Consider the following 16,581-nt stretch of genomic DNA (forward strand, 5'->3'; position numbering starts at 1 on the left):
TCTTAAACTCATCATTAACCTTGAACCATTTTCCCTTTTCTCCTACAGAACAGAAAAACTGCCACACCTTCAGCCCAGTAAGGGAATAAAACTGAATTATCAGAAAGGAGTTGTGCTTTTGCTGAAGGCAGCTGCAAGATAATGTCGTGTCTCTCATTTACTAAAGCGGGATCACAGGCATAGGGGCAGGATAAAGATTCCACAGTTCGTCTCTCCGCATTCCCAACAATCACATATTTTGGTAACACTAATAGAGACAAGCAATCCACATATTTCAGTCAAACTAGGCTTTGATTTGGTACATTTGGGCCAATTCGGTTAATTGGCTCACATGGATACTTTCACCCATCCAAAACAGAACATTGATTGCACATGCTCCTCTTCAAGATTTCAAAGGATTTATTCAAAGCACCTGCATTTGGTTTAATGTTTTCATTCTGCAGCATCTCTGTTTTTGTCTTTTCTGGTGGCAAAGGCAGTTTGATCTCCAGTGCTGAATTCTGGATGTAGGAACTCTTAGTTTTACTTGGAGTTGCATTTGTCTGCCAAGGAGCAAAGCTGAAGACAGATAAGAATAGTCAAACTACATTATTACCAGAAGCACTAAACCAGAGGACAGATCAGAAATTCAAGATCATGGAATGCTATTGATAACTTGAGGACTCAATCCTGTTAAAAATACTTTTCATGCAATAACTGGGGAAGATTAACACAATATAAGTTTGTAGTACAAAATTTAGAATATCAGTGTTGAACACTATTTTATGCTCACAGCTTAAAAGTTTTTATATACAGATCGTCTCTTTCCCAATTACATAATAAAAGTATAAAAGGATTCCATTCTCCAACTATTGGTCAGGAACAGGCTACCTGCTCAGACTTGCTTGTAAAACAAAGGAAATTAATTGAAAATCTTTCAAGTAATGTTTCAGTCAATAAGGAAAAAATGCTGGACTTAAGGTAGACAAACCCCCAGGGCCAGATGACATCTGTCCTAGATTACTGAGAGAGATAAGAGATGAAATTGCTAGGCCTCTAACAGAAATCTGTTTCTTCATTGGACACATAGCACAAGCTGTTAAACAGGCACATTGACCATGATTAACCTCCAAAACTTTCTACAGCAGATGACAGTCCCACTTTGTATTTTCACAAAACAGTATTGGTCTAATAGCTTGCAAATTGGAATTTTGTTTCTTGTCGACCACATTTCAGTTAGCCTGTGCAGTGAGAAGAAGGTAATTCGTCATAGTCCATGAAGGACCATAGGAACCTCTCTGTTAGAGAGAGGCAAGTGGTTATATAACTTGAGGGGCACCATTTCACATCAAGTGTGGGGGCAAAGCAAGGAGGCTGCCCTTAATGAAATACTACAGCTGGTCTGGGGATTGAGTCCATGCCATTGGTGTCATCCTGCACCAGGCTAACCATCTAGCGACCCCCACAGTGAGTAGAAATATCTGAAAGAACAGTATGTCACAGTGCAACATTCTAGCTATTTCATCACCAACCAGCCTCGTACATCATTTTACACATTAACCTCACTTAAAATAGCAAGCATCCAAAATGGTATTTTTTGAAACTCTGATCAGTTATTCAACATTATATATATTCATTTAAGTTTGATTTACTTTACGAGCCCTTTTCCTTTCTTCACAAATGGGAAAAGAATTATTTTATGCTTACTAAGTTTCTTTGTTGATCATCTCACTCTGGTCAAGTTTCAGGGTTGCAATGCTAGGACCCAAGTCTCTGCATTCTTGGCGAGCTGCTGGCCTGCTGCTATGGTTTTGGGTTGGTTTTGATTCAATTGCAGCCTGATCTGTAGCTGCCATTGGACACTTGGCATGAACTGGATAATTTTCCTCTGATTCAGTTGACTCTTTCTTGGTTACCACTTGTACGTTTTGATCTGTGCTCACGAGCGGCGTTGACTTGGATCCTCTGGATGTTGCAAAGTTGAATGGAACTGGCTGGGTACAGGCCTTTTTGGCAGTTGCCTGTTTCTACAATAATATAAAACAGTAATGTTAAAGATCTGATCAACTGCCTTTGAAATAAAAACATTCAAATTAAAACATGACAAAGATACTGGCAACACAAATGTAATAAATTCAGTGGGGTTTAATCAGAGATGAACGATACAATTTGTCAATTTCAAACTCAGTCAGATCATGTTAAGCCATTAAAACTGGGGAGGAATTTCTCATTGTGAATGGACAGTGATATTTTCTGAAATGGTCTCAAAGTCTAGAAAACAAAAATGTGGTTTGGACTAGCAGAGCTAATTCAAGAAAACAGCTTTGAATGCTGGAGGAGGGCACCTAGTTGTAAAAGTTCTGAAATGTTGAACTAGCTACATGGCAATGTAAAGTCTAAAAGTAAAATCAAAAAATCTCCGAAGTATTTTGTTTAGGAATAATTTTTCCAAAAAAAGACATGTTGCCAAAGCTTTTCAATTTGCAATCATCAGGCCAAATGCCAAGAATGCCAAATTTCAAATGATCACAGCAATAATATTCAGCAATGTTCAAGTTCTATACTGCCAAGCAACTGTTTGAATCATTTCTCATTTGTACAAAATTCAATCTCATAACAATGAGTTCAAGCTAGCTCCATGTCAACTTAACACTGTAAAACACACTGCAAGTTTTTAAAGTCACCTGGAAAGCATGGGGTGCAGCAATTTACAAAACAATAAAAAGATCCTAAATTATATCCCTTGTTATCTTCGCTCAGCTAGATATTCCTCACTATAATGGTGATAGGAGTGTACATTCCATCTCCATGTCTGAGGGCTGAAGGAGAAGGAACAGACATGATAGAGCTCCCACTCCTGCTGGAAAGTGTGTGTTCAGATTTCAAGACTGGGACAGAATTAGCTATGACTGATTTTCCCTCTGGTGTTCAAACAACTTCCTACTCCTGCTATTGAGGTTTAAGGCAATGTAACCTAGCTCCCATTGAATATGGACTGGAGCATCTACGTCCATTGTTATAGAACTTCTATGCTCGAGTCCACATCCAATCTCACTAAACAGTCACGACTGGAAGGATTGGGGTATGAAATTCACATTGGTGTATAAAGTGGTATTTCCTCTGGCCTTGGAGTGCTCAATCGCAACACATTAAAGCCAAAGTGGAATTACAGTTATCATTCCCAACTCCTAGAGGCCCCACTTTGAGCACACAATGAAAAACAGTACAGAATGCATTTCTCAGGACAACATGTAGTAAAATAAACTATGATCATTGCTGGTTTGGTCACATGGATCAATTTCAGAACAGCCAGTGCCAAAGAAAAGCTTGCTGAAACAATCCAATCATGCTTCTTTGGGGTAGGTTTCTTTTATGGTAGGGATCTACACCCACCAAGAATACACTAGGTGATGTACAACATGTCTGAATTCCAAACAGTTATTCAGGCAATCAGCAAATATGGTTCCACACCAAGAACACCAAGTCATAAAATGATCTTTCATTTGTACAAGAAATGAACAGAGTGGAGCACCTGAAGGTTGGGATAACATCAATAATTTTTTCAAGTTTTGCTACCATCTAGAGGCACAAGAGCAGCAGATACTTGGGAATACCACCACCTGAGGTTCCCCTCCAAGTCACTCACCATCCTGACTTGGAATTATATCACCGTTCCTTCACTGTTCAAGAAGGCAGCTCACCACCACTTTCTCAAGGGCAACTAGGAATGGATACTAAATGCTGGCCTAGCCAGTGATGTCCACATCCCATTAATAAACAAAAAAAAAGCTACAGAACAGCATAACCAGAACCCCTCATTGAGTGACTGATTGCCAAAAATTCAATGATCCCTCAGGTTCAGGAGATGATCATGCAAGCTTTTCTCTTGAGCACAATTAGGGAACTAAAGTAAGAATGAATTAATCATTTTCCTTCAAATCATTTTTACAGCACAGAACCAGCGTGTTTAGCCCAACAGGTCTATGCCAATATTTATGTTCAACATAAGCCTTCACCAGCTCCTCTTCATCTAACCTATCAGCATATCCTTTATTCCTTTCTCCCTCATGTGCTTAGCTAGCATATCCTCAAATTCGTCTGCACGATTCACCTCAAATACTTCTTGTGGCAATGAGTTCTGCATTCTCACCATTCCCTGGATAAATAAGTTTTTCTTGAATTCTATCAGATTTATTAGTGATTATATTAAATGATTTCTTCTTCTGGTCTCCCTCACATGTAAACATCTTCTGTACTTCTACCCTTTCAAACACTTTCATTACCTTAAAGCTCTCTATCAGCTAACACTCCCCATCCCGATCTTCTCTATTCTAGAGAAAGCTCCAGCCTGTCTAATCTTCTATATAGAAACATCTCCCACTGCCCTGATATTGCGATATAATACTTTTCCCAATTTCACAATAAAGCTCAGCAAGTTCAACAATGCATAGCAATTCCACATGTCATGGATAACCTTACCTTCTGGAATTTTTGATCCCAATTTTGATGCAACTTTTTGAAGTCTGGAACAGATTTGACTTTGAACTTTTTCACTGGTATAGGCAGTCTACTGCCACTCATAGCAACTCCTTTCCCTGGCCTCACTGGTCTTGGACAGTTTTCTTTGTTGGCCACAGTTGGTTTCATTGGTCGAGTCTTTTGAGTGAGGCATTCATTTCTACCAAGAAACCAAATAGTTATTTTGTGTGCCATGTTTTATGGTACATTACACCTTATACAATATCAAAGCAAAATTACTTGTTAAATCAGATAACAATAGTGTACTGAAACTAATCACCACGTGTATATGTATCTACAGCATTCATGGATGTTTAATCACGGTGGTTTTTATGGATGCCCCATAGACAGCATCCTTTCCAGATGTAGCAAAGCTCACAATGGCTCCTGCTCTGACCAAGACCACATGAAACTACAAAGGGATGTGAATGCAGCCTAGTCCATCACACAAACCAGCCTCTCATCCATTGACTCTGTATACACATCCTGCTGCCTTGGAAAAGCAGCCAGCATAATCAAGGGCCCCACACGCCCTGGACATCATCTCTTCCATTGGGAAAAAGATACAAAAGTCTGAGATCATGTACCGACTGACGCAAGAACAGCTTCTTCCCCGCTGCCATCAGACTTTTGAATGGACTTGCCTTATATTAAGTCGATCTTTCACTACATCCTAGCTCTGACTGCAACACTATATTCTGCACCCTCTCCATTCCTTTTCTATATATGTTATGCTTTGTTTGTATAGCATGCAAGAAACAATACTTTTCACTGTATACCAATACATGTGACAATAATAAATCAAATCAAATGGTGTTGCACGTTTTTGCTGGAAGGCCAACAAGAATGTCTTAGGCATTCCATTGTTATCTTTCCTGGCACTAGATTGGTCAAGACCACATAATGAGCTTTAGCTGCCAAATCTAAACACCTAGCTGTTCCACTAACTCATTGATCTGAAGTATTAATTGCTTCTCTTTCCCCAGATGCTGCCTTACATGTAAAGTATATTTATTAGTCACAAGTAAGGCTTATATTAACACTGCAATGAAGTTACTGTTAATTTTCCCTAGTCACCACACTCCAGTGCCTGTTTGGGTCAATGCATCTAACCAGCACATCTTTCAGACTGTGGGAGGAAACCAGAGCACCCAGAAGAAATCCACACAGACATGGGGAGAACGTGCAAACTCCACACAGACAGTGAATCAAACCTGGGTTCCTGGTGCTGTGAGGCAGCATTTTTTAATTTTATTTCTCATCTTACAGGTTAGCATTCGTTTCATCTCTCATCCTCCTTCAAGAAACTCCTGCAAGAAAGAATTATAAAATCCCTACAGTGCAGAAGAGGCCATTCAGCCCATCAAGCCTGCAACAACTCTGAGAGAGTCTTACCCAGGCCCTCTTTCCCCCACTTTATCCCCTTAACCTCACACATTTAGCATGGCTGATCCATCCAACTTAAACATCTTGGGACATAAAGGGCAATTTTACCATGACCAATCCACCTACACATCTTTGGACTGTGGGAGGAAACCCATGCAGACACAGGGAGAACATGCAAACTCCACACAGGCAGAACATAAGAAATAGGAGCACCGGTAGGCCATCTAGCCCTTCGAGCCTGCCCCGCCATTCAATAAGATCAGGCCAGAATTGAACCCAAATCCCTGGAGCTGTGAAGCAGCAGTGCTAACCACCATGCTGGCATGATGCCAAGATTCTGTCACTGCTGCTCTTAGACTTTAAAAGGCACAGGACTAGCACCCTGATGGAAGTTTCCTCTACCATTCCTATCAGCACCTCCCTGAATAGTTAAGTTTAACTAAGTCTAAGCACAAAGTGCGTATCAGTGTGCACAAATTACAATGTATCAGAAGTTACAATGAAGCAAGAAGGTTTGCTTTCGCAGAAGGAAGGCAGTGCGCTGTTTAAATGGCCATCTTGGGTGTCAATACTGACGAAGGGTCATCTAGACTCGAGACGTTGGCTCTATTCTCTCTCCACAGATACTGTCAGACTTGCTGAGACTTTTCAGCATTTTCTGTTTTTGATGAAAATACTGGATCTGCTGAGATTGAATTATTTTCCATATCTCACCCTGAGTGATACACAAGGTGTAACCGAATCCAGTTGTTCTAGCCATCTCTGGCCAGGAGTTATGTGAATATGGAGGTGGCTTACCCACTTCCATGTCGGCCCCACTGGATATACTCACCTGGGGGCTGTTGAACCCGATGTCCCCCTCAGGGTGGCGGCGGCCATTCTCGGTTGTTACAGGTAAGACCTTTCTCTACACAACTTCTTTTCCAACTTTATTTCTTCCCGACCGTAGTCTTTGCTGTGACTCACTCAGAGAGCTCACGTCTCAATACCACTACCCGGCCTATCTCAGGTTCGCTGTCTCTCTCCTAGTTCGTAAAAATATAGTCAGGATGTGATTGGTCCGTTCCTCCGCCGAACCGTCCAATCAGCCGCCGCGGAGCCAAAACATCACCAGGGTAACTGGTGAGATCGCGCCCTTCTCGCGAGACTTGCTGCCAAACTAGAGTCCGCGGGAAAGACGCGTGCGTGGATTGAGGCTTTCCCTCAGAAATGCACAGCGGAGAAGATGCTCAGCGCTGTATTCAGGGGAATAGCATATTATTGCGTTCCAGACTCTTTTCTCTATGTTTTAGTTACAGGGTGGATTATTGTTTGTCTCAATTGAATTTCATTGCTCCTTAAAGTCATTCAGTTGGTACCCAAGAGGAGGAATCAGTTGCAGAGAAGCCATTTGTAGTCACCAGCCCTGATCTTTTGTCAAGGTGCTTTACGATATTTTTCTTTCATTTAGAGTTCAGGAGATCCGCACAAAACCGATGTGGGGGAGTAATTCTATACAGCATTGGAATGAATTAATTTGCTACTATATTGGGTGGCACAGCGGTTAGTACTGCTGCCTCACCAGAGACCTGGGTTCAATTCCGGCCTTGGGTCACTGTCTATGTGGAGTTAGCACGTTCTCCCTGTGTCTACATGGGTTTCCTCCCACGGTCCAAAGATGTGTGGGTAAACTGGATTGGCCATGATAAATTGTACCTTAGTGTCCCAAGATGTGTAGGTTAGGAGGATTTGCCGTATTAAATTGCACCTCAGTGTCCAAAAATGTGCAGGTTGGGTGGATTGGTCATACTAAATTGCCCCTTGTGTCCAAATATGTGTAGGTTAGGGGGATTGACCATGTTAAATTAATTGCCTGATAGTGTCCCAAGATGTGTAGGTTGGGTGTTTAAGGTAAATATGTGGGATTATGGAGATAAGGCCTGAGCAGGATTGTTATTGGTGTAGGCTGAGTGGGCCAGTTAGGATTGCTAGTAGTGCCGGCTCAATGGGCCAAATGGCCTCCTTCTGCATTGTAGGGATTCTATGATTCTTAGTATCCTAAGATGTGTAGGCTAGCTGGATAAGCCATGGTAAATGTGGAGGGTTACGGAGGTAAGGCCTTGGTAACATACTCTTCCGGAGGATTGGTGCAGACTTGATGGGCCAAATAGCTTCCTTCTGCACTATTGGGATTCTGTCATTCTGAACTGGCAATCCAGATGACCTACATCCAAAAACCCCATGTCTGCTATAATTTTGTGTCTCCTACCATGAATAGATGGATCTTGAATTCTGACATTGGGATAAAAGAATGTGGATTTGCAGTGTAAACACAGGGTGGAATTTTCGACCTAAGGCACCGGTGGGATTTACTGGTCCAGCTGCAGTGAACGGAGATTTGGCTGAGCACCAAACTCTCTGTCCCTGCTTGCAATAGTGGCAAGGTGTGAATGGCTGGAAAATCCTGTAAGAAGTCTCACAACACCAGGTTAAAGTCCAACAGGTTTATTTGGTAGCACAAGCCACAAGCTTTCGGAGCATTGCCCCTTCATCAGGTGAGTGGGAGTTCGGTTCACAAACAGGGCATATGTAGATACAAACTCAATTTGCAAGATAATGGTTGGAATGCGAGTCGTTACAGGTAATCAAGTCTTAAAGGCACAGACAATGTGAGTGGAGAGAGGGTTAAGCACAGGTTAAAGAGATGTATATTGTCTCCAGCCAGGACAGTTAGTGAGATGTTGCAAGCCCAGGCAAGTCATGGGGGTTACAGATAGTGTGACATGAACCCAGGATCCCAGTTGAGGCTGTCCTCGTGTGCAGAACTTGGCTATCAGTTTTTGCTCAGCGATTCTGCGTTGTGTGTCATGAAGGCCTTGGAGAACACTTACCCAAAGATCAGAGGCTGAATGCCTGTGACTACTGAAGTGTTCCCCAACAGGAATTCCTTTTGGGGTACACTTCAGCAGTGACGGGCATTCAGACTCTGATCTTTGTCTGTACCTTTAAGACTTGATTACCTGTAAAGACTTGCATTCCAACCATTATCTTGTGAATTGAGTTTATATCTATAAATGCCCTGTTTGTGAACAGAACTCCCACTCACATGATGAAGGGGCAGTGCTCCAAAAGCTTGTGGCTTGTGCTACCAAATAAACCTGTTGGACTTTAACCTGGTGTTGTGAGATTTCTTACTGTGCTTACCTTGGTCCAGTGCTGGCATCTCTACATCCAGGAAAATCCTGGCCAGGGTATCAGATCACAAAATTGGGTCAAAATGGTTTAAGTTTGTCACCTTCGCTGCCCATCCTGCAAGTTATTCTATGTGTGATCACTCTGGTTGACTCAAGAATTTTGCATGTTTTCCCAGTTATAGGTTGCCAACCTTCCAGGTTTGCTCTGGAGTCTCCAGGAATTAAGGATTGATTTCCCAAACGCTGCTGATAGCAACTTAGGACAAAAACTAGAGGGGCATTGAAAAAAGTATGTTTTTCATTTTCTTTGAACATTCTCAGTTGTTTGTTATAAAATATTGAAAATGCTTAAAATGTGTATTGACTGACAGTCAAAAATCGTCTATCCAGTCTGGTGAGGAAGAGCCTGTTTGCTTTCCAGGTGGCATGGGAAAGCTTCATGTCTTAGACTCTGAGATATAGGAGTGGAATTAGGCCATTTGGCCCATTGAGTCTATTCCACCATTCAATCATGGCTGATATGTTTCTCAACCCCATCCTCCCACCTTTTCCCTGTAGTCATTGATCTCTTTGCCACTCAAGAACCTATCTATCTCTGTCTTGGCCAACCAATGACAAGAATGTGGAGTTAGGCCAGTTGGCAGTAGATTATGTGATTAAATTTTCAATACTACCTCCAACCAAACTTGGCAAAACTATTTCCCGTGAGGGAGAAAGGAATGTACGGTTATGTTGATACAGTTAGATAAAATGGGATAGAAGTAGACATCTGGAGTATAAACACTGGTAGTTGGGCCAAATGGCCTGTTTTTCAGCTGTAAATTCTATGGAAAAACAAATGTACTACTAGCAATTGATCTCATATTGCATTGTTGTGTCATAAACCCTATCTGTGCCATCTTCTGTATAGCACAAACATGCAATATAATTTATCAGTGTTTAAGGCTTTTTTTTGCACCTGGACACTTTGTCCCCTAAAACTAATGAATTTTCCGTTCAATTAAAAGGTTTTGAGGATTGTAACTTGCAGACTTTAGCATTAGGGGGCAGTAGAAACCTGTGTAACCATTTCACAGTTCCTCTCAATCCTTATGAGTGCTGAATAGGTGCCACAGTTTTCAAAGTGCACATGTCTTTTCATTCCGTCAGGCTAAATTTTCTGTAACATTGCCTTACCTAGCCATCTTACTATTGGTACATTGTCCTAACAACAAAAACCGGATAGGAAACCCCAGGGGTCAAAGCATAATATCTTTGTTTCACCCATAATAATTCACCTGTCTCAGGAAATGAAGTAAGTTGGATAGAGTCGATTGGAAAAATAAATACATTGGACATGGTCTGTAGAGCAAATAGGCTTGATGAATGAAAGGAGGTGAATTCCCTCAAGACTTTGCCATTTCTACCACCCTAAATTCAGCAGATGCCCTGCACGTGTGCATAAACAGGGTTTCCACTCAACTTCCATTGTAGTTAGAGCAGCATAGTTGGAGAAGCTGCAGGGAAATTCATTCCCAACATCTTTTCAAATATTTGCATAGAAAAAAAGTCTTGCATTTATAGAGCACCTTTAGCATTTTTCAAGGTGTCCAAAGTCAATGAAGTACTTTTGAAGTATAGTCACTGATGTAACGTAGGAAACGCAGCATAGAGCAATGTGATAATGACCAGATCATCTGTTTTTAGTGGTGTTGGTTTTGGGATAAATATTGGCTAGGATAGCTCCCCTACTCTTCATCAAAATATTGCCAAGGAATTTCTTTTTACGTCTGCCAGTTTAATCTCATCCAAAAGTTAGCATCTCTGATAGTGTGGCACTCCCTCAGTACTGCGCCTTGAATGTTAACCTATATATTTTGTGCAGCCAAACACTCTGGATGGAACTTGAACCCACAACTTCTGACTCTCAGGTAAGAGTGCTTTACAATTTAAATGTTGTTTGAGTGCCATTCAGGTATTTGCAGTGGAGACAAGCTTTTAGGACCATGTGCTTTGTCTCCGCCTAACGTTATCATTTGTGTTTGTGCCTTAAATACTGAGGTACATTGGCAAAAACAGGAGAGCTCAATGCCGGTGAGTGTATGGAGGACAATTTGCTGCAAATTGCTATCTGCTGCGTTTCTTTTTCTTTTGTGAAAGATGAAGCTCCCTCATTAAGGGGACATTTTTTTCTTTCCATGCCAGAGCTTTCTTATCCCACTCACTCTCTGTGGCTCAAAGGACCAATGGCTGATTGCATCCAAGGCCTGCACCAAGTCTGTCTTGGAAGTAGATAACATATGGTGTGTGGAAGAACTGTCAACCTCTGTTTCCTTGTATAAATCCTCTGAGGATAACATATCTAGGATGTAAATAGGTCTTAGGCAGTAATGCTGAATGGGTGATATTGAATCAGCTGCCTGTTCTATACCTCTTTGCAAAGAGAATCGGGCAATATTGCCTCTATTGTGCTAATATCTGACATGGTTTTATGCATTTGAGTGCTCACCACACTGCACCCTGAGAATGGGAACTCATTTTATAAGAAGTATTGCAGAGAGAGTCTACATTTCACAGGTTTCTTTTCTCTGAACGGTTGGATGTAGAATCATTGTAGTTTAGGAATGTAGAACAAGGAAGTCGGCTCACTGGCCGGAACTCAACCAACTTGCCCACCATAGAATCAGAGCGGACGAGGGTCCGACAACAGAAATCTCCGTTCTCCTTGGGAGAGGTAGAATCCCACCCATTATGTCTGTTACAACACTGTGCTCGAACAGTCCAAAAGTGATTTCCAGTGTCCTGTTCTCTCTCTCAATTCATAATTCTTATTTATGTACTGAGAAAATATCACTGCAACACCTGTGTATTGGAGAGAGAACAATAGGGGCATAGTGTACAAAAACAAGAAAGTTATGGTAAACCTTTAAAAAATATTGATTCAACCTTAACTGGAGTATCGTGTCCAATTCTGGGTACCACACTTTAGGAAGGATGTGAAGGCTTTAGAGTGGGTGAAGAAAAGATTCACGAGAATGGTTCCATGGCTGAGGGACTTCAGTTATGTGGATAGATTGAAGAAACTGGGGCTGCTCTCCTTTGAGAAGAGAAAGTTGTGCGGACATTTGACAGAGGTGTTTTAAGTTATGAGGGATTTCTTGTTATGATCCGGTTAGGCACCACAAGATTACGTGGTTAGCTCTGCTGCCTCATAGTACCAGGGACTCGGGTTCAATCGCTGGCTTCGGTCACTGTTTGTGTGGAGTTTGCACATTCTCCCCGTGTCTGTGTGGGTTTCCTCCAGGTGCTTGGGTTTTCTCCCACAGTCCAAAGATATGCGGGTTAGGTGGATTGACCATGATAAATTGCCCCTTAGTGGCAGGGGGACCAGCTAGAGTAAATGCATGGGATTGCGAGGATAGGCCCTGGGATTGTGGTCGGCATAGACTCGATGGGCCGGATGGCCTCCTTCTGCACTATAGGATTCCATGACTATAACATTAGAAAAATAAAACGCTGTAATATATTTTGCACTCTAACATTCAAAATTAACATGGGGTAAATATGAATTAATAGGCAAACTGTGGTCGAACAAACACATGGCACAGTAAATGGCAGATCAGACCAAAACAGATCTCAGATTTCTCAGCAATTCACCCAGACATCAATGACCACTGCGAGTCACAAAATCTCATTAAAACCATCTCCCTTGTTTTTTGATTTCAACTCTTCACTTTTGAAGGTCTGGCCTCTGAATTGTCTTGGAATCCACTTCAATTTGGACTGCCTCAACAATAGCTCACCTCCTGATGGTTCAAGCTTTCCTCCTGAGGCTGTGTTACACGAGATTCGCAAAGCTGCATTCCCACCTCTAATTACCAGCATACTTGCAACTCTTCCCCACACCACTGCTTTCACTACCTGGCACTGCCCTTTGTAGGTTTCTTGGAACTCCATTCCCCTCCCTGCATTGAGCTATAAATAGCTTACAGGGCTTTGCTGAGCTCTTGCTGCGTGGAACCTGCCTTTTCAGTGCCGCCTTCCCCTGCTGTAGAACACTCAGATAAAATGAAACCAGAGCATTTTCTTAAATTCCACCTGTCTCAGTGGCCGTGTAGCTTTTCAGGATTTACTCAATGCTTTTAAACTAATTTAGCTCTTACTCCCAAAATAATATGGTTCTCCGGACTGCACTTCTTTGGAAGCAGTGTTGACATTATAGGCAAGATTTTCTGGCCTCCCATTGGCATTTTTCTCGGTGGCGGGAGGCAACTTGCCATTCATTGGTGGCGAGATCTTCTTTTCCCGGAGCTGCCTTTGGGAACACAAGCCACTGGGAAGCCTATGGCAGGGATTCTGCCATGGGCAAGGCCAGAGAACAGTAAGGGTGAACAGCCAGAAAATTTCAGTCCATGTCTCCAGCTAAGTAAGCTCAGCTGTCGTTTTATAGCTCTTGTCTTTCTAGCTGTTAACCCTCTAAATTGCCCCAACATTTTAGTGTAATGGATTTCAAGCTGCTTTAGTTGCATTTATCCTATTTTCTACAGTTAAACTTTAATCTTTCAAGTACTAAATCTTACCTCGAAAATATTAACGTGAACCATGAACTAGATATTTGTCACACTGGGCAGAGTAGATGTGGAGAAACTATTTCCATTGATAAAAGAATCAGGAACCAGAGGAAACTGATTTAAGGCAATTGGGAAAATAAGGAACAGTGACAGGAAAAAGCTTTTTACTTGGTGATTGGTTAGGAATACTCTGAGAATGGAGTGGAGGCAGATTTAAACGTGACCTTTGAAAGAGAATTGGATCATTATCTGAAGGAAAAATAATGTGGGGCTATAAGGAAAAGACTGGGACTGGGTGAGTTGCTTTTGCACTTGAGAGTTGTCATGGACATGACAGGCTGAATGACTTCCCTGTGTGCTGCTACCTTTCCATGAATCGTGCATGGGCTTCTTTCGAACATGCATTTTGAAAGTGATTACCAATGTACCCCTACAATCCACAAGGGGAAATCCATAAGGTCACCTGCTAGTTTGCACTCGCTATATGCTGCGAGCAGCTCTTGTGAATTCCATGACCAGGATTTTTCCAGCCTGCTGTGCTGCTCAAGTAGTGCAATGGGCTGGGAGACAACAGCGGGGAGGCGGGGGCTCTAGTGGGATTCGTGACTGGCATCTGGCCAATCGTGAGTTTCCCAGATCTTATTTTTTTCAACGTAATCAGCTCCATGCCAAAAATTGGCGTGGAGCTGATCACCATATGGAAATTTCAACTTCCATGTGAATAGTGGGCCTGCTCATGGCTGCACACCTCACTAGCCAGGTTTACAGCTGCTCCCCAGTAATGAGAATAGGTGTCCTCACCCCACTGGTGGAGACAGAGGATATCTAGGCACCCTGGGAGGTCGGGAGTAAGGGAGGGTGCCACTTGGGCAGCGTCAGCTGGGCACCTTTGCATTGCCCACTGGGCACTGGGGGTGGCACCAGGGAGGTGGGGCACACTGCGGGTTAGGGCCTATTGTGGGGGGGTGATCGGTAGTGGAGGGGTCCCTCTGCCACTCTGCAATAGGATTGGTGATCAAGGGAGGTGGAGGGCAATCAGGGCTGGTTATTGTGGGGGGGGTCCAGTAGGCCAGCAATTGGGGAGGGGCAGTGTCAGGAGGCCAGCAATCAGGATGGGGGTTCAAGGTTAAACAGGAGGCCAGTGATGGCGATGGGAGGGACAGTGTGCATGCGCCGAACTCCCTATTGACAGATCACACACATACAGTGGCCCACTCAGCACTATGCTGCCGGCCTCCTGGGCAGGAACAGGCCCCACTAACCACTTCCCAGCGTGAATCTCTCTAAAGCATTCTGTGATGCACAGACTGTTGGAGATTTGTTCAAGTAAAAAAAAGGGCTGGAAATTCCCCCATTTTCCTACCCGTTGGGCATGTAGATTTTTTGGGAGAATCCTGACCCATATTCTTCTGCTTTCCTGTATTGAATGAATTATTTGTGTTACTTCCAAAGCTGCTTGCTAATTACAAAAATCTTTTGCTGCAATGGCAGGACCGTTTCCTTTTGTGTAGCTGATAATTGTCTTTCAGAGGTTATCACTGGGATCTATGGGAGTTTAGCTCTGAAAATAGCTGCTAGAAGAAGTCAACTTTTTGCAACAAATGAGTCAGCTACAGCCTGGTGGAATTTTGACTGCTGAGGTGTGGAAGAAAGGCTCCTGGTCACCTCCTCCCCACTGCATTCAGCTCAGCACTTCCTTGTGGATCATCTAACAGCAGCACAAACATTTTCTGGACATTTCATCTTGACCAAGGATGATAATAAAAAAATACTGGAGAGGGTAAACATTGGAAGGAGTAGGCAGACAGATGGAAGATAAAGGGAAAAATGTACATTTAAAAAATAAAGGGCTGATTAGTTTGTACAATACTTCTGGTGCAACTTTGAAGGAAAAAATCCATTGAATTTGTTTCTATTCAGTCTGCACAAATAGAGATGAAAGGAAGTATTAAATTCAGGCGTAAGAGAAAGCAGAAGGCTGCACATATTTTGTTACAGAGATGATTTATGCAGCGGATTTGAAAAATATTGACAGTTTGGTAAGAGACTCCTACTTGCAGGGAGGATTGACCTGTGTGTGACAAGCCTGCACATTGATTTTTTTTCTGAATAATTCCATAAAGTTATTCCTCAGACACTCGCCCAGTAAGGATGTGGATGAAGAAATGTGAGTCGTCAGTCAAACCTGTGCACTTTTTAATAAGATCCCAGGATGGCCTGACACGTAGCCCATGTAAAATAGAATCTATCAATTTATTTCAACAGCAGGTACAGGCAGCACAACTGAAATACAAATGAGGTGCTGCTTAAAAAAGAGTCCTGAATCATGGATACGCACAGTTTTTTGACAGCCTACTCCTCAGACACTGGGCAAAAAGCATTCTTTTCAGATCCCATTCCTGGCTGCTGTTGCACACTAATACATTCATATGTGTGCCTCAAAATGCACCGATATATGTGACAGGGAGCAGTTAGTGTCTATTACCTGTTAGGGACCTGCTGGAGACCCAAATAATACAATACAGTGTTGGATATTTATGATTTCTGCATATTGGATATTTCCCTTGCAAGTAAATAAGAATTGTGAATTTGAAGGGAAAATGTCAATACACTCAGGAGGGGAACTGGCACTTATTATTGCAGGACTGTTAATGCGCAGATTGCTAGGACTATTTTAATCACCCAATTCCGATCTCCTGTGTTTGTTACGATTGTTTATGTAGATAAAGTGGGAAGACACTGGCTTTCAATTTCATAAAGCTCAGCAAATGCTCTAAAAGGAATGGATGTGCTTCTGTAATAATCAATTTATTGCTCACATACCTCATAGTATAAGTTCATAATTCCTTTGTATTTGGGAATTATACAGAAAGAAGCTAAGTGACAAATCATTCGAGCCCCATTTTTTGGTCAATAATTTAAATTGCAGTGCATTCCTTATAGCATCAATTGTAACTAGCCAGAAAAAAAAATCA

At 42.2% G+C, this 16,581-nt stretch overlaps 1 protein-coding gene across 2 annotated transcripts in view; it reads right to left on the reverse strand.

Annotated features, from left to right (window-relative positions):
• The window catches only part of troap (trophinin associated protein), a 28,022-nt gene extending 21,147 nt beyond the window's left edge, over positions 1-6,875 (reverse strand). For both annotated transcript variants that reach the window (XM_080218047.1, XM_080218046.1), the window contains exons 1-4: positions 6,716-6,875; positions 4,459-4,657; positions 1,687-2,006; positions 413-558 (exon numbers count right to left, since the gene is read on the reverse strand). In XM_080218047.1, the coding sequence (XP_080074173.1) occupies positions 413-558; positions 1,687-2,006; positions 4,459-4,657; positions 6,716-6,762 (712 nt within the window). In that variant the 5' untranslated portion in view covers positions 6,763-6,875. The remainder of the gene's footprint in view (positions 1-412; positions 559-1,686; positions 2,007-4,458; positions 4,658-6,715) is intronic.
• Positions 6,876-16,581: the final 9,706 nt, after the last annotated feature.

The sequence above is a fragment of the Carcharhinus amblyrhynchos genome, chromosome X, assembly GCF_965287045.1.
Source record: "Carcharhinus amblyrhynchos chromosome X, sCarAmb.v2.hapA, whole genome shotgun sequence".
NCBI lineage: Eukaryota > Metazoa > Chordata > Chondrichthyes > Carcharhiniformes > Carcharhinidae > Carcharhinus > Carcharhinus amblyrhynchos.